Below are 23,356 nucleotides of genomic sequence, written 5' to 3'. Positions count from 1 at the left end.
GTGACCACTCGGAGGTAAGAGATGGGCTCTGCTTTACTAGCAGGTATCTGATTTGCTTCGCTGCTGAGTCCAGAAGCAGCACAAAGATGACCCGGGAGGCTGCCCGGCGCCGGATCCAGAACCACGGATCCAGAACCTCTGGGCCCTCCATGCTCAGCCTCAGCTCTGAGGTCGGTGTGGTGTGTGTGAGTCTACAGCCTCCAGGACGCAGACTCGGCTTCTGCCCTGGGATGAAAGCTGACGGTGACTGTCACCTGGCTCCAAAGAAGTGACCCCATTCACTGCCGCCAAGTGATGCAATTACCGTGACAGAACATGAAGGCAGGAGCCGAGCGAGGGATGGGACTTTGAAAGACAAATGGCAACACTCACATTGTCATAGAAATCACTTTTTATTTCTGTAGCGTACAAAAGATATAAATATGATTCATGTAAAACCAACTACCTGCGCACCCAAGCAGGAGTGCGTGAAGCGGGGGGCGTCTCTGAGCCGGAGCGGGCGGGAGGAAGCGGGCTTAGGCCCCGCGGCCCCTCCTGGGACACTTCATACTCTGCATCTGGAGACGAGGGACCAGCCTTCTGTTTTCAACGCCGCAGCTCGTCAGACAGGGGGCACTCGGGGACGGCGGCGCCAGGGGGCTGGAGGGCACTTCTCTGAACAAGGCACTTGAGGGGAAGCAGGCCTGAGACTCAGGGGACCGACCTCGGCAGGACAGCGGGTGGGACCTGCCGGCGGGTGAGTGCAGGCCTTCTCGTCCCCGGCCTTTCCCACTGCTGTTGGACGTGGAGCAGGGACAGCAGGCAGCGGGGACAGGGAGGAAGTCCACAGGAGGGAAACACAATGGAGCGACAGCCGCTGACGCCTGGCCCCGTGCAGAGCCTGGGAGGCAACATCGCCAACACAGAGCTCACCGGGCTCCCGAGTCCTCCACACCCAGGTGTGCTCGGGGGCCGTGACCTGGCGGCATCACATGATTCGTTGGGAGATGCTAATAATCTGAACGACTGAGCAAAACTCTTACAATCTGTGAGAAGCTCATGACAGGACACGATCTCGGATGAATGGGCCTCGGGGAGCCGACGGTACTCACGTCGAGAAGAGAGGCCCGGCTCTGCCAGTAAGGTCTGGTCCCTGCCCCTCTCCACAGTGACAGTCGCAAGTCTCCACACACACTGTTCTGGTACCCCCCCCCCCCACGTCCGCAGGCGTGTACCTCTACGCTGACCACTCCGCGGCCGCACGGCTGTGGGAGGCCTCCCGGGCTGAAAATGAAGGCCACTGTCCAGCAGTTCTCAGGCTTAACTAGACCCAGTCGCTTCTAGAGTTAACACTTCCAGCCTAAACCAAAATGAAGACGATCACGTACATTTCTCACATCACTGATCATAAATCTGGCCACAGCCACTCTGAGATTGGAGCCAGCCAACCTGCTGGGAACAAGGGGAGGGGGGCTGTGACACGGGGAAGGGGCGGGGGTGGCTAGTTCTGGGGACCCGGCACACGCTCTGTCCACAGAGATGGCGCACCATCCCCCATGGGCGAGGTGGGTGGGATGGCAGAATCAAGCCAGCCGTGTGGACTCAGAACGAGGACTGACTCGGGTTCCCAGTTCTGATGGCAAATGACTCTGGAAATCATCATCCCAAACAAGGTAAAAGCTACATTACAGCGAATGAGGCTGCACATCTCTTCAGAGTCGACCTGCAGGATGGCTGCTTCTCAGAGACAGCCCCCGACTCAGATGCTCTCACAACTGGGGGCCCATTCTGGATGAGATAGGGACGCCCGCAGGAGGGGCTGGCCTGCCGCCCGTGTCAGGGACACAGCCGCGGCCCCGTGGATGAACCGGCCACCGCAGAGCAGCGCAGTGTTAAGACACTACCAGCCGTTTTCAGGGAAAGTTTGCAGGCCTGGAGATAAAGGTAGTTCAGGGAACTCTCCCTCTCTGAAAAGGTCTTCAAAAAAGGAGACTCGCATATTTAAGAAGCTCACTTTGGCTGCGAATTTCCAGGCACAAGAATTCTGACTCTGCTGGGCACTGACTTCAGGAGTCCCCTGCACTGGACAAGAGCCTCTCCGGGCTTCGAACCGTCTCCCACCCGATCAGGCTGTGATCCCCGAGCAGGCGCGGGGACTGGGCGGGGTGGTGTGTGCACACCTATGTGTGTCCACACACGTGTGCACAGATACACGTACATACTCTCAGGGATCATCCCGAAAGGGGCAGACTGTCGCTCTGCGTGTCCTGGGGCAAGAGCAGGGGCGGCGACTACGCCCAGGACAGCTCTGCGGGGAGAAGGCCAGCGCCGCCGCTCCCTCACTCGCACGCCAGCTTGCTGTCGAAGCTGGAGAGCCCGATGGCAAAGGCCTGAAGGGCACACAGCGGGTAGCTGTAGTCCAGTGTGAACACGTCGTCGGCCACACGTCCGAACTGCATGACTATATAGTCCGCTGGGAGCAGGAAAAATCGGGACGTTAGAACCTGGGGAAGAGCCTACCTGAGATACAGAAAAACCCCCCAGCAGGCCAGTTAGCCACCAAGTCTCTTCACACGGGAGGCTTACGGACGGGAGGGGGCGTGGACAAGAGCGGCGTGGACGGTGAGCAGTCTGCACTGCGCCCCGTGCAGCTCCAGGGACGGGGCCCCCCCAACCAGCAGGAAAGGGCAAGAGGTGAGAGCAGCCTGAGGCGCTGGCCGGGGCAGCACCGGCGCCGGGGCCGCCAGGAGCCCTCACTGCGCGAAGGTTCCCGCGGCCGCGCCCAGCGGCCTCCCCGAGGCCTCCTGCCCTGCCTCAAGGAAGCTCTCCCACCCCGCCGCCCTCTGCAGCGCGGCGGTTCAGGAATTTGACTGTAAGGCTGTGGTTCTGTCTTTCCAAAGAAATCATTTCCTTCTCAAATCATTCTCGCCTGAATATGACTTCCTCCCAACGATGCCCATTTCTGACTCCTGAAAGAACATCTTCCCTCCTGTCCCCGCCCAGCCCTTCCTGGGGGCTTACGGTCACTTTCGTGGACTATCTGGAAGTTCTTCACAGATGCCTGTGTGACCCGGCCGTGGAAGTTCAGGACGTAGGACTGGGTGTCGTCATTCCAGACTGGGGACTTGTTGTGCAGTTCAATCAAGTTCTCCATGGTCTTGCTTTGCCACTTTGAAAGCAAGCTCTCATGGTCCTGTTGGAAACGAAAGGCACCTGTCTGTCCTGAGGACCACGGGAGACCGCTCATCCTCAATGCTGGGGGCACGAGGCAGAGCAGGAAGTAAAACAAAGTAAAACAAATGAAAAAAGCCAGAAATTCAGCAAGGTTTTTTTAGATTCCTGTAGAATAACTAGCATTTCTCTTTGCAAATCAGCCACGTCAGCAACTGCACTGACCTGGGTCCGGGGGGGATGGCTCCTGAAGGGACTGTGAGCCACCCTCCCGGCTGGGCTCTGGAAGAATCAATACTTTTTTCCATTGATCTCGTCGGTACTGCAGTCTTGTCTCTCAGAGCCCTTTGCTGATTAAATACGCTCTTACTTACATTTCGTGGCTGAAATGGGATCCGTTCATGATTCATGGTCATCCCGGGAACGATCACAGACATCTTCCGAGGGCCTTTAAACCCGAGGACGTTGGTTTCCTGGAAGAGAGGAAAATAAGGCAGGAACTCGGAACTGAAATGAAAAGGCTACATTCTTAACCCAAGACTTTCTTGGGCATAAAATGTTGACGACGCCAAGAGCATTAAACAGTATTCTATTACTTTCTTGTAGTTCAACAAAGAGAGATGGAGGGTCAAGACCTTTTAAACCTAATCCGAGCATCTGAGTTTAAAACAGATTCTACTGGCTTGAAACTCTACTCTTACTTGTTAGTCTTAAGAGAAATTTCAGGTAATTGTGAGCAAACTGTACAGTTTTGCCATCATCAGTAAGTCTGTATTTGCCAGCGAAGGCACAGCACTGCATGGCGCACGGTGAGAGCTACGGCTTAGGGCAAACGGAGCCTGGACCAGGAAGAGGTTCAAGTGCCTGTCAAACCAGACAGATCGTATCCGAACAAAATAAGCACGTTAAACATGTGCTGCACGTGTGTATCCACACACATACACACACATCTTAAAGTCATGCATGGTTCAAATATTTAATTCTGAAGCTAAGAGAAAACACACTATACGATGCGCAGTGTTAAGTCAAATGGCTCAGTCAGATTTGGATAAAATCTCATGGGAATCAAATGATGAGATTAATTCCACCTGGGGAGAAGCTGGGACTCGGCTCAGAGCAGCAGCTGAGTGGGTTAAGCCCCGGCTTTCCCTGCCCCCACAGCTCCCAGGACGCGGGCTCCAACACCGGGCCCACATCAGCGCGGACGCGGAGAGAAGATGGGCTCAGGAACTGGGAGGAGGGTCGTGCTGAAGCCGCAGTGAGCAGGGTACTGCAGGTCACAGGGGGAAGCGCAGGGGGACGCCACAAAGGGAAGGAGGGACCAGAGGGCTGCTGTCGCTGGACCAATGGGGACAGGTGGGGACACACCCCCAGGGGAGCCTGGACGGGAAGGAGCAGCACTGGGCTCAATTCTGCCCCCATGGGGTAGCGTGAAAACACGCGGAGTGGAGCAGCAGAGGCGCAGCAGCCGGGCCGCTTCTCTGGCAACGACAGAGGACGGACTGGGCAGGAGACTGGGAGCAGAGAGACGAGCTTCTGATGCTCTGTGACCTCTAGCCAGTGGGCAGGAGGCGGCAGCGAAGGTCTGAGTAAAGGCGGCAGCACCAGGAAGTGGGCAGAGCAGGTACGCGGGACGTAGTGACATAGCGGGCTCAGGGAGAGCGGCGACACGGGCGTGGGCGGGATGCCGCCGAGCCGGGGGACAGCCAGGCTGCGGTGAGCAGGGCGGCACTCACATAGCACACGGCGGCCAGCTCCTGCCGGGTGTAGGCCTTCTCCACCAGGCCCTGGGCCTTGGCCGGGCTGACACCATGGTCATAAACTGTAAACTTGGTCCCCATGAGGTTGGACCTAGAATCAAGAGAAAACGTCACCACGATGACCTGTATTTTTTTCTTACACAAACACAACCTGGGGAAGGTGAAGCCTCTGCCCATCCTTCAAAGGTCTAAATGGTCACCATCATCTTTTCAAAGATCTATCATTAAAACAAGGAAGGGCCTTAGAGCTCCTTCCAGCTCCCTGTTAGGCAACAGCAGCACGCGCTCAGCTGTGAATGCGGTGAGGCTGATCTGAAACCACAGGCACCGTGGTGCCAGGAAGGACGGGCGGGCCGCCGGTACCTGAGTTTGCCGACGTAACTCTCCCCCTCACGAGACAAATCTGTTGGGTCAGTGGAGATCAGGTAGTTGGATGTTTTGCTCTTTTTCCGCTTTCTACCTGCAAGAAGAAATATCTAAAAAAGAAAAACACTTCAGTAAAAAGTGAACCCGAGGATGGCCATGTCTGTCGCACCTCTTCGGCTGGCAAGTACTCATCACGCGCCATCATGCACCAAGTAGCCAATCTCTGGGCCTTTCTGTGACGGGGAGATTTGGCAGAGCTGGCAGGTGAGCAGCCGGAGGTCCTGGGATGGCATCAGAGGTGGCCTCAGCAGAGCTGCCCAGGGTGGCCGTGCGGCCCCAGCCAAGGCATAGCCGTTGTCCCTGCCGGCCAGCAGCAGTGGCCTCTTAGGCACAGGGGCTGAGATGATGCCAGGGCCCAGGGGACATGGATGAGAGGCACCAGCCCAGAGCTGCAGCAGCCGGTCACTTTGCAGGGATAGCGTCGGATTTGCCGACCCTGCTCCCCCAGTTGCCTCACTGCACGAGGACTGTGGAGAACTTGGCCCAAACAGTGGCCTCGTGGGTGGCAGTGGCTGCCTCCCTGGGGCATCTAACACCCAGACCTGCATGTCCGCTGTAACCTGGAGTGGCAGGCAGGGGGAAGAGATGCATCTCCTCCAGAGACAACCAGGCGACCCAGCTGGGTGAGGGGTGTCCACTCTGTCCTTGCCTTGCCTCCGTGAGCTCTGGGTTCTTGGCCTCCAGACGTGGCTGCGGGAGCCACCATGGCCTGCCATCCCTGGGCCCCCGGGGGCCTCCACGCCTTGTCATGGCACCAGTATATCTGCCACTCGGGGTTTCTCAAAGCCCAGTCTCGGGTCCTTATCCCTTTTTCTAACCCTCATCATGCTTCTCAGAATTCACTACCAGGGTTTCCCTACTGCACAACTTCTCTAAATTCACCAGCTTGATTCTCCATATAAGAATTTATAACGTTATCCGTAAAAGTGACTTTTTGAAAAAGCTTCATCCAGTTCCACAAGTAAGAGTCTGTCCACCTCTCGGAGAGGCGGGGCCCTGGGCACCAGGCTTTCCGCCCCCCCACTGCAGCTGCGTTCCTGGTGCTGCCTTCTGTATTTGGAGTGTTGTGGTTCTAAACTCCCGTGACTTCAGTGCTATGAATACTGTCACATTCATGCATCCTTCCCAAACCCTTCTAGACTCGAAAATAACAGGGAAGCAGGAGGCAGCAGTAACTAAGTGGGGGAGGGAGCACTCTCGAATCCAACAGATAGAGGAGTTTAAACCTGGCTCTGCCACTTCGTAGGGATCCGGGGCAGGTATGTCCTTCCTGAGCCCCAGTTACCTCGCCCATCAAGCAGGGATACGAACTCCTATCTGACTGGGTGTCGTAAGGATCCTAGGTGACAACATACATAAAGCATTTAACACACGCCTGGTACACTGTCAACACTCAACAAACAGTGGCTGTACCGACACCGGTATCTACTGTCACCATCTCATTTCTAGGCCCCAAAACCACCCACTTAGACCTGGCGTTAGTACAAAATACGTTATTCATTAGCAAGTGTTAAGTTCCCTCCACTTCATGTATAAAGTAGATTCAAATTCCTAAGATGAGAAGACATTTCACTTGCATATTTTCTCTATCTCCAATTCCTCTTGTTCCCTAAACCTCGCTCTTTCTTCCACAACATCATGTTCCACGGTGACAAAAATAAAAGCCGAAGAGCACACTGGAGCACTCCGGAGCCCAAAGAAGGGATGGACGCAAAAGCAGTTACATCCAAACATTCTCTTCCGTCTTCTCACGTTCTGGACAAACCTCTTTCTCTTTGGGGCGGGGACAGAGTTTGACTATGAGACTGTGAGCTCCTTGGAGACGCTGAGGAATTAACAAGCACAGGCCAGTGCCTGCCGTCCTGGTCTAAGGCTGGTGCTGCTCCCGTCGCAAGACCATCCACAAGCCATCCCACAGCACCCTCCCTCCATCCCAAGATCGTCTTAAGAACCACCTCCCATACCTTTCGATTTTCGTCCTTTTCCAAGTGCATATAGTAGGTGGGGAAGAGACCGCGATCCACTCCTTTCTTGTCCCTGGTTATCCGACACTTCACTGTGATGCCTCGAGGGGCAGGACTGTAGGCAAAGTCCTCTAAACTCTCTATTTCTCCCAGCTGGCTATCAGTTTGCTGGGCTGCAGTTCCGGAAGCTCCTGTGTCCTGGAAGAGCAGTCACAGGTGAGCAGCAGGAAGCTGCGTCGGAACACCTCGTGCCCTCCTGGAAGGATGCTTACAGGACAGAACACCTTACTGAGCCACCCGTATGGCTTCAGCCTTCTGAGAAAACATGGAAAACCTGAGCCGTTAAACAAGTACATGAACAGGGGAGCAAGCAGGGAGTGAAGCACAAACGGGGTACAGCTTCCCAGCAGCTGGCTCGAGACACAAGAAATCAGGGAGTCACGGCCTTTAAGTGTAAACCCCAGCTTGCGTCTCGGAAGCAGCCCTCACTTAGTAATGGCACCTGAATACCGAAGGTATGTTTAGAAAACAGTTAAATCAGCTCCACAGGAAGACGGCTCACAAGTGCGTACCGCGGCTGGCTTCTGGCTGGACGCAGAACTGGGTCTCTCTGTCTCTGAATTTGGCGAATGAGACCTCAGTTTCTTCCCTTCCTCCTCCTCCCCATCAGTCTCCTCTTCATCAAAGTTCAAGCTACCTGAGATGCCTGGCAGAAAAGGAGAAACCGTCAAAAGGGCTAGAAATCTTTGAACCAAATGTAACTTTACTTTTCTTCCTTAAAACATTCCAAGCTATTCGGACTTAAAACGTGGCTATTTTATCCACGTTCTGACAATTCTTTCTTCATATTCTCACCTAGATCCATCCCGCTTTCCTTCCCCGATGTTGCCACCCTAATTTAGATCTTTGAAACATTATGTTTATGAGAGAAAATATTTGCAAATCATGTATCTGATAAAGGATTAATATCCAGAAAATATAAAGAACTCCTACAACTCAACAAGAAAACAAACTCGAATTCAAAAACTGAATAGACATTTTTCCAAAGAAGATAACATAAATGGCCAACAGACACATTAAAAGATGCTCAGTACCATGGATCACTGGGGAAATGCAAATCAGAATCACAGTGACATGCCACTTCACAAGCATCTGGATGACTATTAAAAAAAAACCTAGAAAGTAAGTGTGGTGAGGATGCAGAGACACTGGAAGGAACACTTGTGCACTGCTGCTGGCAGTGTACAATTGTGCAGTCACTGTGTAAATACAGTGGTCCCTGAAAAAAATAAACAAACATAAAATTACCATATGATCCAGCCATTCCACTTCTGGGTATACACCCAAAAGGACTGAAAGCAGAGATTCAAACAAATACTTACACAACCACTGTTCATAGCAGCATTATTCACAATTTTCAAAAGCTGGAAACAACCCAAATATCCATCTGCTGCTGAAGAGATAAACTGTGGTGTAAACATACGGTGGGACGTTACTCAGCCTTAGAAAGGAATGAAACCCTGACACATGCTACATGAATGACTCCTGAAGGTGTCACACCATGTGAAATAAGCCAGACACAGAAGGACAAACACTGCAGGATTCCACTTCCCCGAGGTGCCCAGAACAGGCAAATTCATGGAGACAGGAAGCGGCATGGAGGCTGCCGGAGGCTGCCGGGGCAGGGGGAGGAGAGACGGGGAGTCAGTATTTAACGGGGACAGAGTTTCAGTTTGGGAGGATGAAAAAGTTCCGGAGACGGGACAGTGGTGGCGGCCGCACAGCAGTGTGAATGTACTTAACGCCACTGAGCTGTACACTTAAAGATGGTTAAGGTGGTAAATACTATGTATGTTTTACCGCTGTTCTATCAGTTACGTTTCTGTCTTCCCACGTTGTTTATCGTTAGTCTAGTTAACTAGTTTGTGTTGGAAATGTCTCAAACACTACTACCTTGGATTTATGAAGAATCTTTTACAGAAAATTTCAAACTATCTGATTAAAAACTATTTTTTTCATTTTATCCTCACATTTATATGAGTTTGAGGAGGAGGTACCAGTAAATCTTATTTTTTGTTTTGTCTCCTGTTTCTGGAACCACCTGGTGAGGAACAAAGACGCAAAATAAAGTGTGATGTGTTATAAGCCAGCACAGCACTCAGGGTAACACAGGAGTGTGGGGCTCTGGGAGAATCGACTCCCCAGCAGAAAGGCAGAGCCACGACTGAAACTCAGCTCCCCTTTCTCCTCGGTCTACAGGGTGGAGTTACCCTCACACAGCACCTGCAACAGCCCAAACGAGACTTAACAGTAAGCAGGGCCCATATCCAGCCATCTCAGAGGAGGGACAACTGTGATCTACTTTTACATAGTTCTCAAATAAATGGTATTAGTTTTTCTCAAGGATAGCCAAGGATAAGACAAACGCCAGTTAAAAATTAATCTCAAGGGCAAACATACGCCCACACAACAACTTACACATAAACATTCACAGCAGCAGCATCCGCATGGCCAGAAGGGGAGGCAACCCAAATGCCCATCAGCTGATGGCGAGAGAAACAAAACGCAGCTCGCCCACATGGCGGAACGCTGTTCAGCAGCAGGAAGGCAGGCAGTGCTCACACAGGCCACAACGTGGGTGCCCCCTGGCAGCACCACGCTCAGTGGCAGCCAGTCATCGAGGACCACACAGTGTGTGATTCTGCTCTTATGAACCCAGGACAGGGAAGTCCGCAGAGACAGAAAGAAAGACAGCCGGCAGCCGCCGAGGGATGGGGTGGGAGGGAAACGAGAAGTCGCTGCTAACAGGAGCAAAGTTCCGTTCTGGGCTCATGGAAGCGTTCTGAAGCTGACTGTGATGATGGCTGCAGACCCCAGTGGATATACTCGAAAACCAAGCATCTGCTCCCTTTAAATGGGTAACTGTAGACATGTGAATTACAGCTCCATAGTTATCACTAAAAACTTCTTTGATCTGTGAAGGACATTTTCTTTTTTGTTTCCTAAAAGGTTAACTTTTTGTGGCAAAAAGGCATAGAAGTCTTGGGATCTCACTTGCTATGCACCTTCACTTAGTGTCTGTTTTCAAATGCCACTTCCACGCCAAGAACTCAGTCTATGTGAATACACGTCTTAAGATGGAGATCAAGGGTTTCTCCTGACCTTTCAAGACAAGCAAGCTGGATCCCCACTGAAGGAACATAACCTTCCAAACTGACACACCTTAAGTATTAATCAAGTAAGCACTTAATGGGTTTTACGCTTAAGATGCAACTTTTTAAAATTCCTTTTTTTGGGGGAGGATTAGGTATCCATTCATTCATTCACTCATTCATTTGTTGAGACACTGGGGATTGAACCCAGGACCCCACGGAAGGCCAGGCACACACTCCACCAGTGAGCTATGTCCTCTCCCCTCATGGTGCGACTTGTTGAGACTCAAAAAGGCACTAATCTCTCTGGTCCTGAAAGGCCAATTCTGAGAAAGAACACAGCAGCCACTCGACAGGGCAGACGGGGGACAGCCTGCATGTCCAGTGAGGGATAAAGAACTAGACTGAGAATCAGAGGGTTTACATCTGCCGCTCCAGCTCGAGGGCCTGGGTAAGAACTAGGGGTTCTCTCTGCCCTGCTCCTCCGCTTCGTTACAATGATCGTGGTGGGAAAGTGAGAGAATCACCACCATCACACTCATATTAGAGACAGGAAAACTGAGGCAGAGAAACGGGCTGATTTCCCCCTCTCCCAGCCAGACGTGGCCGAGCTGCGACGCGAACCCGCGCCGCCGGCTCCAGAGCCGTGCTCTAACCGGGTCACACGCTGCCCCCGCCGCACCTGCACTCTGGCCACCTGCCTGCTGGCACAAGCGTACCATGCCTTCTATACCTGATGACTCTGCAGTCGTAATTTCTTCTGCCCAAGTCTGACACCTAACTAGCAGTGTGATCTAGGACAAATTACCTAGCCTCTCTGAGAACCAATTTGCTTACATGTAAAATGGAGCGGCTAGTATGTATAAACCCGACAGCATTGTCACAAATGCTGTGACAAGTGCGTCAGAGGCCTGGCACATGACGCACACTCCCAGGGTCCGTGTCCTGCTGCTCCTGAGCCGACAGCACGCACAGCAGGACACACGCCGTCGGGGCTCAGCCTCACCACCCTCCCTCTGTGTCCTTCCCGCCCCTTCTCACGGGCCCGCAGGGGATTCTCCCCCTCCCGCTTCCTCCTCCGGCACACACCACACTGACCAGGGCTCAGGCCACCAGCCAGACCGTCTCCTCAGCAGCTCTCTTGCTTCCACACCTGTCCGCCCCAGTTCATCCTTCACAGCACAGAGGAGTCTCTATAGCCCAAATCTGCTGCCATCTTTCCAGCTACAAGCCCTCATGGGTTCCTGCCACTCTTCAGATGAAGTCCAAATCCCCAACACGCCGGTACCGTCCGTCCTGTGTAGCCGGGGCCCCCGCACTCTCCCACCCCCTCGCCGTGCTCCCCGAGCCCCTCTGCCTGGGCCCAGCTCTGGCTCACACCCGGCCTTCTCCAGGTCAGCGCTGGGAAGGCGCCCGCTCCACGCTCCCTGGCCGTTTAGGCCCACGAAGCCTCAGTTAGGAGGGCAAGCACCCTGCTCACCGCTGCGCTCTAAGCGCCCAGAACAAGGCCTGACGCGCAGCCTGTGCTCAGCACGTTTTCCAGGTGAGTGAACGTGCGAACCGGTCTGAATGCACATCCACTCCTCGGTCTGTGGCAGAACCCCGATTCCCACCCCCGGGGCCCGGCGGTGCCCACCACGAAGCAGGCACCCAACAGACGTGTAATTACTGGCCTTCAGGCTTCTCACCTGAAAAGGGGACACAAGTCCTTCCCACTGTAAAATGGGCTTCCTAAGAAGGGGAGACGACAGGGGCCTGTGAAGCGTACAGGCCCTGACACCAGAAGAAACAGACTGAAACGGAGGCAGGCAGGGCGCCAAGCGGCACCTGTGTCAAAGGGACAGGGTGCGGACGACAAAAATGACGTGTCAAAAAGAAGGACGTGGCCACCACAGTAGCTAGCGCTGCTGATACTTTACGTTTTATTTAATTAACTTACTGTTCAAAACCGTCACCGATCCTCACCGTGTTTCTGGAGAATCTCCTGAAGGTCGGGCTTGGAAGCAGGGCCCCAGGTGCGCTCCTCACCCACGCTCCCCTCAGGGTCCTCCTCCGCGGCAGAGGATCCCACTGACAGAACATGAGGCTTGCTGTCCAAGTCTTGAGCATCTGGCCTCAGGAAGGCAGCGGGACCGTCAATGCCTGTGGGCCAAAAGAGAAGGAAAAAGAGGAACGTGTCACTCACCGCTTGGCTGGAGGTTCTGGTGTGTGTGATCAGAACCACGAGCCGCCACACCGCTTCACTCTCCTCCTCCCTCAACGTGCAGGAGGACACCTGTGAACAGAGTCACGTATCTGATTATCTGGTTTATCAACACACCCTGACGGCCACTAAGGTAAAATGTCCCCAGTACTGCACTCTGGAACTTAACAGTGAGACCGTGACAGCAAAGGAGATCCCCAAGACCAGATCCGGTCTGAGCCAGCAGCCGAGGGGCGGGAGTTCGAGGTGCTTAACCCTCTTCTCCCTTCCCCCGTCCCCATCTCAGATGACCCTCGGATCCAGCTACTGGGAGATGGGTGACCTCCACCTGCTCCTGGCTTCATGGGTAACTGCCATGAGGCGACAATCAAGCCTGGAAGCTCCTCAAATGGGCCATTCTGGACCAACCCATTTTGCATCAAAAAACAATGGTTCTAGGATGGATGTGAACTTTAAGGTATCCTCTACGGATCAGGCCGCTACTTTTACGCTAACCAAAGGTCCTAACAGGATGTGATTATAAAGATTCGTGAAGGTACCAGTAACGATGCTAATGCTCCCCTTCGGTCCCCGTGAGAGTCCTCCTGCACCCTGGGTCTGTGCGAGCGGTGCCACGGCAGGAAGAGGCACGCCTGAATACACACCGTGCAGGACGACGCCGTTGTGCGGGGCCTGCGGCTCCACCAGGGGAGTGTGCTCCTCACTGCCCCTCGGCTTTGACCGGCGCAGCCGGGCTTCCGGGTTTGGCTGGACCATGAGCGGCTCCAGGCGCTTCTTCCTCTGCTTCTTCTCCAGTAACGCTCTCTAGGGAACAGTGTGTTACAGCCCAGAGGGCGAGCATGAGAGCCAGCTCTTCAAACACACAGTTTCTCACGGATCCTTACAAAACCTCTTGTAAATTAGACTTTCCCACTTAAGATATAGGGAAATCGAGGCACAGAGAGGGGTAAGGATTCATTCACTTCACTTAATACATGTTTACTAAACATCTATTTACAATGATACAAATACATTTTTAGCCAAGCCAATACCATGATCCAAGTCTACTAAAAATACATAGTAATTAACATTATTACAAAAGCACAATCACAAGTTTAAAATATACAAACACACACGAGCAGGAGAAAAGGTGAAGAGACACGGTAACGGTGAGTTCCCCGGGTGGTAGAACAGGGGTTATTATTTTTCCTTTTTCTACTTTTCTGTAGTTTCTAAATTTTCTTACTTCTGTAATTGGAAGGAAAAAAAAAACATTTTTTCCTCTAAACCCTAAAATATTTTCATGTTTTAATCAGCTGAAGAGCAATAAGTTTGGCTTTCTTGCTCAGTTTTACATAATCAGTAATCAAACAAATTAGGGCCAAGGGTAGAACGGGAAAGAAAGGCAGCTGGAACATTCCAATTATAAAGTAATCAACTCTATGGATACAAGTAAGATAAACAAGGTTGCAAGAAAAGTCAGGAAAAAGCATGAAAGACTAAGAGGAAAAAATCCAACAAGATGGAAAGGAAGATACCAGCACGTATGCACTATCTTTAAGCCTTGGCAAGTAAGATTTTATAATACACAGAAACCACTATGGATCTGGGATGTCTCAGTACAGGAGCATGCCAAGCCCCAAGCTAAAAGTAAGCCATGATTTAAAAGCAAAGATACCATAACCTGTGTAATGATTTCTTAGGCAAGAAGCCATATACTGACTTTCTTCATTGATACTGCTTTTAAAAAGTGCCACTAAGAAGAGGAGCTAATCCAAGGGGTGAGACTGTTCACGGAAAGGAAGTGTTTCTCCCCAGAACCAGGCTGATGAAAGCTTGCAGATAAATTCAGAAGACAAAAAATATTACTATTCTTTTTCACCCAACCTCGTACGTAAGGAAAAAGACTGGGGAGCTAAAATAATGTGCCGAATGGATTATACTGTCAAGAATGAAGAGAAAGCTTAGAGCAAGTGGAAAGGAATAACTGGAGGTTCTGAGATTGTTCTGAGACCCATGAATTACCGCGCACAGCGGGCCTCAGTGCACCAGGAACACAGAACACACAGGCAGCCGTAATGAGTCCTCCCACAGAAGCTGTTTATGAGGGTCTAGCAACAAAGAAGTCCTGTGTGACGGACATGAAGTGACCTGCCTGCAGACACAGGAAGAACACAGACACGAGGGACAGGCCCAGCTTACCCCACGGCCGCAGCTATCCAGCCTCAAACAGCCTCGGAACCGTGAAACAACCGACGGAACAAAACACAAGCTGCAGAATCCACTTTATTAACACATGTAAAGAAAAAAGAGTTCTACAGAAAAGGAGTATTCTGCTTGTGGTCCAGAAAAGGGCAGCCATAGTGCAAAAAATGTGGCCGCCTGTCCTAGAAAGAGAAGACAGTGACTCTGGAGAGCAGAGCACCTGCTTCCCGGGGAGCTCGCTTGCTCTGAGGACAGGAATCCATGGCCTGCACGAACTGCCCCTCGGGCCTCCCTCACTCTGTTTCCTCTGACTCCTGGCTTACCGCTCAGCCTGCTCATCTTCAGTTTAACTTCTCGAGCATCGTGTTCTCAGGAACGAGAATCGTGACCAGCCAGGAACACACACTGGAAGAGAGTTCTCACTGTAAGGGATCTGGGTAGACATTTCTCCAAAGAGAACGTTCAGATGGCCACTGTAAATGCTCAGCATCGTCAGCCACCAGGGAAATGCAAGTCAAGGCTACAATGAGCACCCACTCACACCCACTAAGACGGCTCTAATCAGAGACGGCAGTAGTGAGTGCTGGCAGGAAGGTAGAGAAACCGGGAGCCTCACACATCGCGGGTGGGTATGTAAAATGGTTCAGTGACTTTGGAAAACAGTCTGGCAGCTCCTTGAAATATTAACCATAGAGCTACTGTATGACCCAGCAATTCCACTCCTTTTCCCAAGGTGTATTAGGTAAACCTTGGCATAATTATACTTGGCTATATTACCCAAGCAAAATGAAAACATTTCTGCACAAAAACTTGCACACAAATGTTCAGAGAAGCATCATTTGTAATGTGGAAACAACCCAAATGTCCATCAACTGATGAGTGGAGAAACAAAATGTGGCCTCTCCACAAAATGGAAAAGTATTCAACAGTCAAAAGGAATGAATTCTGATATATGCTACAACATGGGTGAGCCTTTTGCTAAGCCAAACGAGCCAGGCACAGAAGACTACATACTGCATGATTCCATTTACCCAAGATCTAAAAATCACCTGTACGCTTTAACAGAGGCGCTACTGGTAGTTACATGTGAACTATATAGCTCAGAAAAGCTGTTCAAAAATCTACACAGGACAAAAACAGCCATGTGTAAGTCATCTGAAAATCTAGGATTTTTAAACATTACACTCAAAGATCATACTATCAGAAACAGAACAGCCATGAGAGAAACAAATGTAATCAAATCAAGAATGCTGCAACGGACGACGAAAGAATGCTTTAAGAGAAGGGGAACGGTCTCTGTGGGAATCAGGTGAGCAAGATCCACCTTGCGTCTCGGGTGCGAACGGTCCAAGGCAGGGAGCGTCCCGGGTGGAAGTCCCGGTCGGAAGTCCCGGGTGTGCCCTCCCTCTAGCAGAGGTGAATTAATTCTACCAACGCACAATGAGAACTACCACAAAGTTCGTTTTACAAACTCTATTTGCTCTGATTTCAAACTTACCAGGCAAAGTCCCCACAGACTCTTCTAATGAAACTGTGATGACCAGCTGATTGTGGTATACAGTTCACTAGCAATTAATAAATTAATCCCCTGATTGAGATTCACCACTTACGATACTGGTTAGTATGAACCAATCCTCATGAGACTGATAAACTTTGGTTGCTCTCAACAAACTGCTGCTCATTCTACAAAGCTCAGGACCATGGGGACATTCCCACAGCAGAATTCCTAGGAGCTTAACGTACTGTCTGCCTCAGCAGAGGTGGGGAGGCAGGTTCCCCAGCCTCCCCTCTGCCCCCGCTGACACTCACCGTCACTGACGACAGTGCACTGTGTCCCCCGGGTCGGCCAACGTGCCTCCCCACAAGTCGCTGCCAGCCTACGAGGCCCAGGGTGAGCAGCAACAGAGCCTTCCTCAGTGCACTCCATCCCAGCGACAACTTCCATCCTCTAAGACCCTTTCCAACAGCCTGCTGTTTTATCCAGTCTGACCTCACTTTACAGATGAAATAACTAGGGCCCACAGAGTCTGAGGATCTTACTTAAAATCACAGCTAATTAAAGGCACAGGGAACCAAGGCTTCTGATCTGGGCCCAGTGTTCTGTTCGTCCTGTGGCGCTGCCTTTCTGGCTACAGGCCACCTGCACGCCCGCCGGCACTGGTGGAAAATTTCCGTACCCCCGGCTGAGTAACCTCCTCCTACACTGGGGCAGCACTTCAGGGCTCTGCCAGTATTCTCATGCACCATTTAGCACCAAAGTTTATCCTTCATAATCACACTCACTGACTATCTCTGGAAAGATACACTGTAAGTCAGTGACAGCCTCTGATAAAGAACTGAGCCAAGTAGAAGGAGACCTTCGTTCAAACACCCTTTCATATTATTTGAATTCTTACCATATGCTTTAATTGCCTATATAAAAATATAATTAAAAAATTTTTATACTGTAAAAAAAAAAGGGCTTACAAAATCCCAACATTTACACCACATACCTACCACATGTAGCATTCTCATTGAAAAGAATAAAAATTACAAAATAGTTGGGCCATCTTTTTCAAAAATCCAGGAAGTGTATCTATATACAAAACTCAAGAACTACATAAAATTTAAAAGCTTATGTCTTACAGCACTACTTGGTAGATGACCGTGGATTTCATTTGATGTTAGTTTAGGGATATACCATTTAGCCTTATAAAAGTAAATCAAATAAATATCCAAAATCTTGTGGTCACTTCTCCCTAAATAGTTTGCTATGCAATGGACTGAAAAGCAAAGGTCTCATCAAAATTATTCACAATTATTCTGATCTTGGTGGGAGATAAATCTATATCTAATCAGAATTTTCCCCGTAAGTCCAGGAAGATTCATTTCTTCTCTATTTTTACTTGTTTTCTCAGCATTAGAACTGCGTGTTCCGCACCCTCCCAGCAGCCACACCGGGTGCAGAGCCCGCGCTGGGCCTCCACTGAGAGGCCGCGCGCCCCACAGAGGGAGACATGAGGCAGCCTCCTGTGACTGCTGAGACCTTTGCGGCCACTCCCTACCCTGCTGTGCAGCCCCAGATTTGCTTAAAATGTGCCGCAGTCTCCTTAAAGGATGTCGTCAGCTGGAGGGAGGCTGCCGCTGGCACAGTAGCCTCACAATGGTTTCAAGGAAGACTGTCTTTCCATGAGCCCGCTGTTGTTGGGTGCTCAGGCTGGGACACCCCCACCGAGGTCCCCCTGTGACCTGAGGGATCCCGAAGCCCATGACCAGCTGAGGGCCAGCCTGGCCTCCACCCTGGGAGGACATCTGGAAACAGGCCTCGTCCGAGAGCAGTGGGGCCGTGACCATCACCCAGGCCCAGGAAGCCGAGCCCAGCTGTGGGGGAGGGTGGCGGGCAGAGCAGGATCACACAACTGAGGTGACTGCCACCACCTTGAAGCTGAGAGTCCCTGAAGACCACTGGGTCGTGCTCCATCTGGGCACACGTGAGGCCGCCGGACCCCACCACGTGGTGGCCTGAGGGGCAGTGGTCTCGGTGACAAGCCCCACAGAGGCACCATGGACACCTAGGACTGGAAAGTGGCCTGGGGGCCAGGCAGTCCTGGGCACACCCCCAAGGAGACCTCGTAACTAGTCTGTAACGATTCCATCGTTAAAGTAATTCACTAAGCTCCAAGTCCCGCCATGAAGGCCAAAAGCAACGTAATGAAGCAAGACAAAATCTTAGAGGTATTCCTAGTCCCCACCACATCTAGACACCGATTACTAATCATGCCACTTAGGCAGACGGAGCTACAGAACTTCCTGAATCAGAAAACACTCACATGGAAGTAACATGTGCTAGGTACAGGTTCCAAGCTGACTAGCCACAAGGATCACTGTATGCGCCAGCAGAGAACTGTTCATTCATTCCGTCCTGCACTCCAGTATTTGATGACGGCCTATTACGGGCCCAGCCCTGTGCGGGGAACATCTGACAGAACGGTCATCAACAGACCGAGCTCCTGGTCTCACGGAACTTAGTCTAACGGAGGAAATGAACACAATTCAAATCACTGCAAAAATAATAATAATGACACAGAAAATTACTCTGTAGGCAATGGAGGCTTTTAAGCAGCACATTTGCAGATATGAATTTTTAAATAATTATATGAAATTACAGCGTAGAGAGGTGTTTAATAAGGCAGCAGGACCAAATCACTACACAGAAATACAACGTTAACATTCTTCTAATTCTTACACAAGGGATTCTCAGTGACTGTAAATCCAACGCCAAGTTCAAGGCTGATGTCCTCAAAGCACTTTGGTCCTGCCACAGCCCAGAGCCTTGGTTCAGCAAGTACTAACTCCAGACACTGCTTACTGCCTCACGCCAGAGCCTTCTCCTTCCCGTCCTGCCCCTGACTCGGCCAAGGCTTCACAGGCAAGACCACCAGCCTCAGGGACAGCACAGCTGCCCACTTCTTTCGGAGGAGACTGCTCACCTGATTATCTAGTTTCAGCTGCCGAAGCTTCATGGTCTCATCCTCAAAGGCACTGTTTAAAAAATAAGAAAAGACAGCATGTAAAGAGGAAATCCTTTCAAACTATGTCAATCTCAGTTTTTCCATGCATCTATCCTTTGGGCTGTTTGGAACCAATTAATTCTGCCCTGGGGGAAGCATCAGTTTCTAGATGGGGACCTGCCATCCTAACACCACACTTATTCCACAGAGGACCTGAGGCTGAAATACCCAAAAAAGAAAAAAAAGATGTAGAACACAGGTCCCCATGCACGCAGGGGTTTTCTTTCTCTTTAAAATCACATACTGAGTATTCACTATATCTCAGACACAATGATAAATATTTCAAATGTACTATTTTATTTATTCTTCAAAACAACGCTATGAATTAGGTACTATTCTTTTTCCCACTTTGAAGATGAAGAAACAGACCTGGAGAGCCGTACATAAGGTTAAACAGCAGAAACAGACCTTCATACCTCTTCCAGAGTCTGAATTTCAACAAAAAATAAAATATATTTTACTTCTCTTTTGGAGCAAATTCTGGGAGAGAGAAAACTAGACAGCGTATTGCACCCTACTGTGGCCACTGATTTCCTTAAGATTTAGCAAGTCATTTAACTTACTCTTCAAGTTTGCCATTAATAAAACATTATGCCAGTCATCATAGGAGACTCTAAGTGTGGATGAACAGACAAGATTTAATACAATTAGGAGACAGATTCACTTGATGGAAGAAATCAACAACAAAAATGGAACCAAATTACTGTCTTCAACTGATAAACCAAACCCTTCTGAATGCTTTTAAACCATCTGAAGCGTTTTATATTTCTGACAATTTCCTAATTTAAGATTTCGTGATTCTCAGCATTTTTAGAAAGAATGAAGTACAAAACAAGGCAGAAGTGGTTTCCAATTATTTGTATTATAAATTTTTACTAGGAGTATATTGCCAGAAAGAAACTACAAATACAAGGCCTTATTTAAGAAGACAAACTCCACAGCTACAGAGAAGCATGGCTTTTTCTGCACTTGGGGTGAACACACCAAAAGCATCTTTCTATGGTTTAATGGCTGACCACGACATTTCTACATTTTGGGCAGTTTTATGCATTTTTATAACGCATAGCAACTTGGAATTTGTACACTATTCCAAGACTCTTCCTGCCTGCGCGAACCTGGAAGCACGTCTCATAACCCCTTAGACACAGACGCAGAAGCATATCCTGAGTCTGACAGTGCCCTCTATTAATTCTTTATAAACTTTATGTTTAAAAATAACAACAGCGAGTGTTAAATAAATCATCTCGTTTTTTCCCTAGCTCCAAAGAGGGACAAAAAGACGAACAGCAATGTCAGACGTGTTAAACCTTTCACCTTGACTCTGTGGCCCTCATCTGGGTGTGCAAATTAGTGACTGTTTAGGGCTGGGGAATGGAGTTGAGGGATGATAGCTACAAGGTATAAAGTAGCTTTGAGATGATGAAAATGTCCTAAAAATTGATCGTGGTGACGGCTGCACATCTTTGTAAATGTACCAATAAGCAAAACAAGCGTGCATACTTTAAATGGGTGAACTGCATGATGTATGAGCCATATCTCATAAAGCTGTCATTAAAAACGGAATCCACGAATCCATACTGATTCTAAATAAGTAAATACACAAAGAAATAAAAGTCACAACAAAGATTATCTTTACAGAATAATGCCAGCTAAATAAATACAGAATGAATGATGAAACAGAACATCACCATTTTATAACTACCAGATTAATAACTGACTTTTGCAAGAGACGCTGATGGATAATCACTGAGTGAAATAGGATATTCAGCACAATCTCAAGTATCTCCCCACATATTATATTAATTACAAAGAGGAAAAGGTAACTTGACAGTGAAGAAACCTGGCAGACGTCGCCTTAACCAAATGACAGGCCACAGCAGCCACGGAAGGAGAGCCGACAGCAGGCTCCCCCGGCGTAAGGCCCTGGGGGAGCATGACACGATGTATGTGGTGGTCTGGCCGACAGCATGTAGCCTGCATCTATTCAGGGGGAAATTCTGCAGGTCAGCTGTCCGGACTCTCCAAAAACATCAATATCAAGAAAGACCCTCCCCCCCCAAAAAGGCTGGAGAACTGTTCTAGGTTAAAATAGAAGAAATTTAAGAGATTTCTGGAAACCAAACATGGCACATAATCATTGAATTCTGAACCAAAACATACACACAGTAAAGACTATCCCAGGTGCACTGAGATGTGCCCAGGAGCTCCAGCTGAGAGAACTAAGGCAAGCGTCCCGCGCGAGGTAACAGCACTGTGGTCACGCAGGAGGGTGCCCTTCCGGGGGGCGTGGGGTAGACACAGTGCGAGACTGGGAACAGGCAGTAAGCATGGGGGAGCCACTCTTCTCTGCGTATCCATGAGTCCATAATGATTACAAATAAATGAATGAATGAATGAATGAGGAAGAAAGGACAGCTCTTCCTTTCAGGAAAAAAAAAATCCAATGAATAAAGATAGAAAGAATAACAGAAACAGAAAATCACCATTAGGAAATACCGCAGTAATAACTGTTGCAAGAGAGAACCATCAAAGGACTCTAAAACTGGCAGGTCAAAGTGTGCTGAGAACATGCACAGTCTCAGATTATCTGCCCACAGGATAGCACTGACTACAACGGGAAAACAGCCACTTCACGGTGGAGAAGCCTGGGAAACAGCGCCCTGACTGCATGATCGAGGCTGGCATCACCAGTCACAAGACCCAGCAGCACCGTGTTCCTCCGGAAATGAGAAGGCCTGGAAGCCCTGGCACCACACCTGTGGATTCTGGCCCAAAACGCATGATCTGGATTTAACTGTGGTGAAACACCAGACAAACGCACAGTGAGGGACAGTCTGCAAAATAACTGGCCAGTATTCTTCCACAGTGTCAAGGCCAGGAGAGCCAAAGACAGATTAAGAAATTGTAGGTTGGGGAAGACTACAGAGACTTGAAAACTGCGTGTGCTACAGGATCCTGGATTTGGATCCTGGACGAGAAGAGGGACATTAGTGGGAAAACGGGCAAAATTCAAACCAGGCCTGTGGATTAGTTAACAGTCCCGAACCAGTATTAACTTGCTGTTTAGACAACCGTACTACGCTTATGTAAGATATTAACACTGGGCAAAGCTTGGTGAAGGCCAGACAGAAGTCCTCTTAAATTCCTGACAACTTCTCTAACAAAAAAGATGTTCTAAGAGAGATACTAAAAGCACTGTTAACAAGCGATGAATCCAGGTGGACTTCTCTCGCAACTTTCTGGCACATTCACATTTTTGCAAAATAAGAAATTCGAGGAAAAAAGAAAGCAGACATTTTGCTAAATATCTATTTCACAGTCACGGACTGAGTATTCTTAAAAATCTACATGCCCTTTATTCTAGCACCTAAATTACACACACAGTATTTCTAAGGAATGGAGATGATATGAAACAATAAAGAAATTTGCCCAAGATCAAATACCTGAGAAATGTAGGGCCCACTTCAAAGCATTACTCACTTGACTGCTGGCCTGGAGCTGTACCTAACAGACCACGCTGCCAAATAATTTAAATTGATACATTTAATAATGTATCAATGACCTGCTAGATTCCATGATTATTCTACATTTTCAACAGTCCTGTCAAGTTCTATCAGCCTGCAAAAAAAAAAAAGGATATATTTTTCTAGCTGCCGTAACACAGAAACCACTGCTGCTGTGCAGTCAGGGATGCTCTCCGCTGCACCCTGCTCGGGGCCAGACGGCGAGGGTGCTGCCATCAGCACTGGGCTGCAGTTCCGCCGGAGATGCAGGAGGCTACGCAGGCTCCTTCCGTGGAACCAGAGGGAGCAAACGCCAGCCTCGCGAGAGACGTAGCAGGACAGGACTTGAAAAATGCAGGCTGTGAGCAGCCCGTGGCTCTCCTAATAGTAATCTGAGGGAACGCTTCCTTTTCTGACTATAATACTGCTTCACAACATGACAAATGGGACTCTTCAGTCTCAGA

The 23,356-nt window shown here is 49.8% G+C and overlaps 1 protein-coding gene across 7 annotated transcripts in view; it reads right to left on the bottom strand.

The window, feature by feature from the left end:
- Positions 1-373: 373 nt before the first annotated feature.
- The window catches only part of TULP3 (TUB like protein 3), a 36,779-nt gene continuing 13,796 nt past the window's right edge, over positions 374-23,356 (bottom strand). For 4 of the 7 annotated variants that reach the window (XM_074357434.1, XM_074357433.1, XM_074357432.1 and 1 more), the window contains exons 2-11: positions 19,309-19,360; positions 13,300-13,459; positions 12,418-12,594; positions 7,873-8,006; positions 7,301-7,498; positions 5,274-5,386; positions 4,887-5,001; positions 3,525-3,623; positions 3,001-3,172; positions 374-2,452 (exon numbers count right to left, since the gene is read on the bottom strand). In XM_074357434.1, coding sequence (XP_074213535.1) covers positions 2,319-2,452; positions 3,001-3,172; positions 3,525-3,623; positions 4,887-5,001; positions 5,274-5,386; positions 7,301-7,498; positions 7,873-8,006; positions 12,418-12,594; positions 13,300-13,459; positions 19,309-19,360 — 1,354 coding nt within the window. In that variant the 3' untranslated portion in view covers positions 374-2,318. Of the gene's footprint in view, positions 2,453-3,000; positions 3,173-3,524; positions 3,624-4,886; positions 5,002-5,273; positions 5,387-7,300; positions 7,499-7,872; positions 8,007-8,394; positions 12,120-12,417; positions 12,595-13,299; positions 13,460-15,162; positions 15,251-18,648; positions 18,785-19,308; positions 19,361-23,356 lie in introns of those variants that run through there. The other 3 variants (XM_074357436.1, XM_074357435.1, XM_074357437.1) reach the window with 3 other exon arrangements.

The sequence above is a fragment of the Camelus bactrianus genome, chromosome 34 (genome assembly GCF_048773025.1).
Source record: "Camelus bactrianus isolate YW-2024 breed Bactrian camel chromosome 34, ASM4877302v1, whole genome shotgun sequence".
Taxonomy (NCBI): Eukaryota; Metazoa; Chordata; class Mammalia; order Artiodactyla; family Camelidae; genus Camelus; species Camelus bactrianus.
Note: the sequence above shows the minus strand (reverse complement) of the source record. Positions and strands in the feature narration are given on the sequence as shown.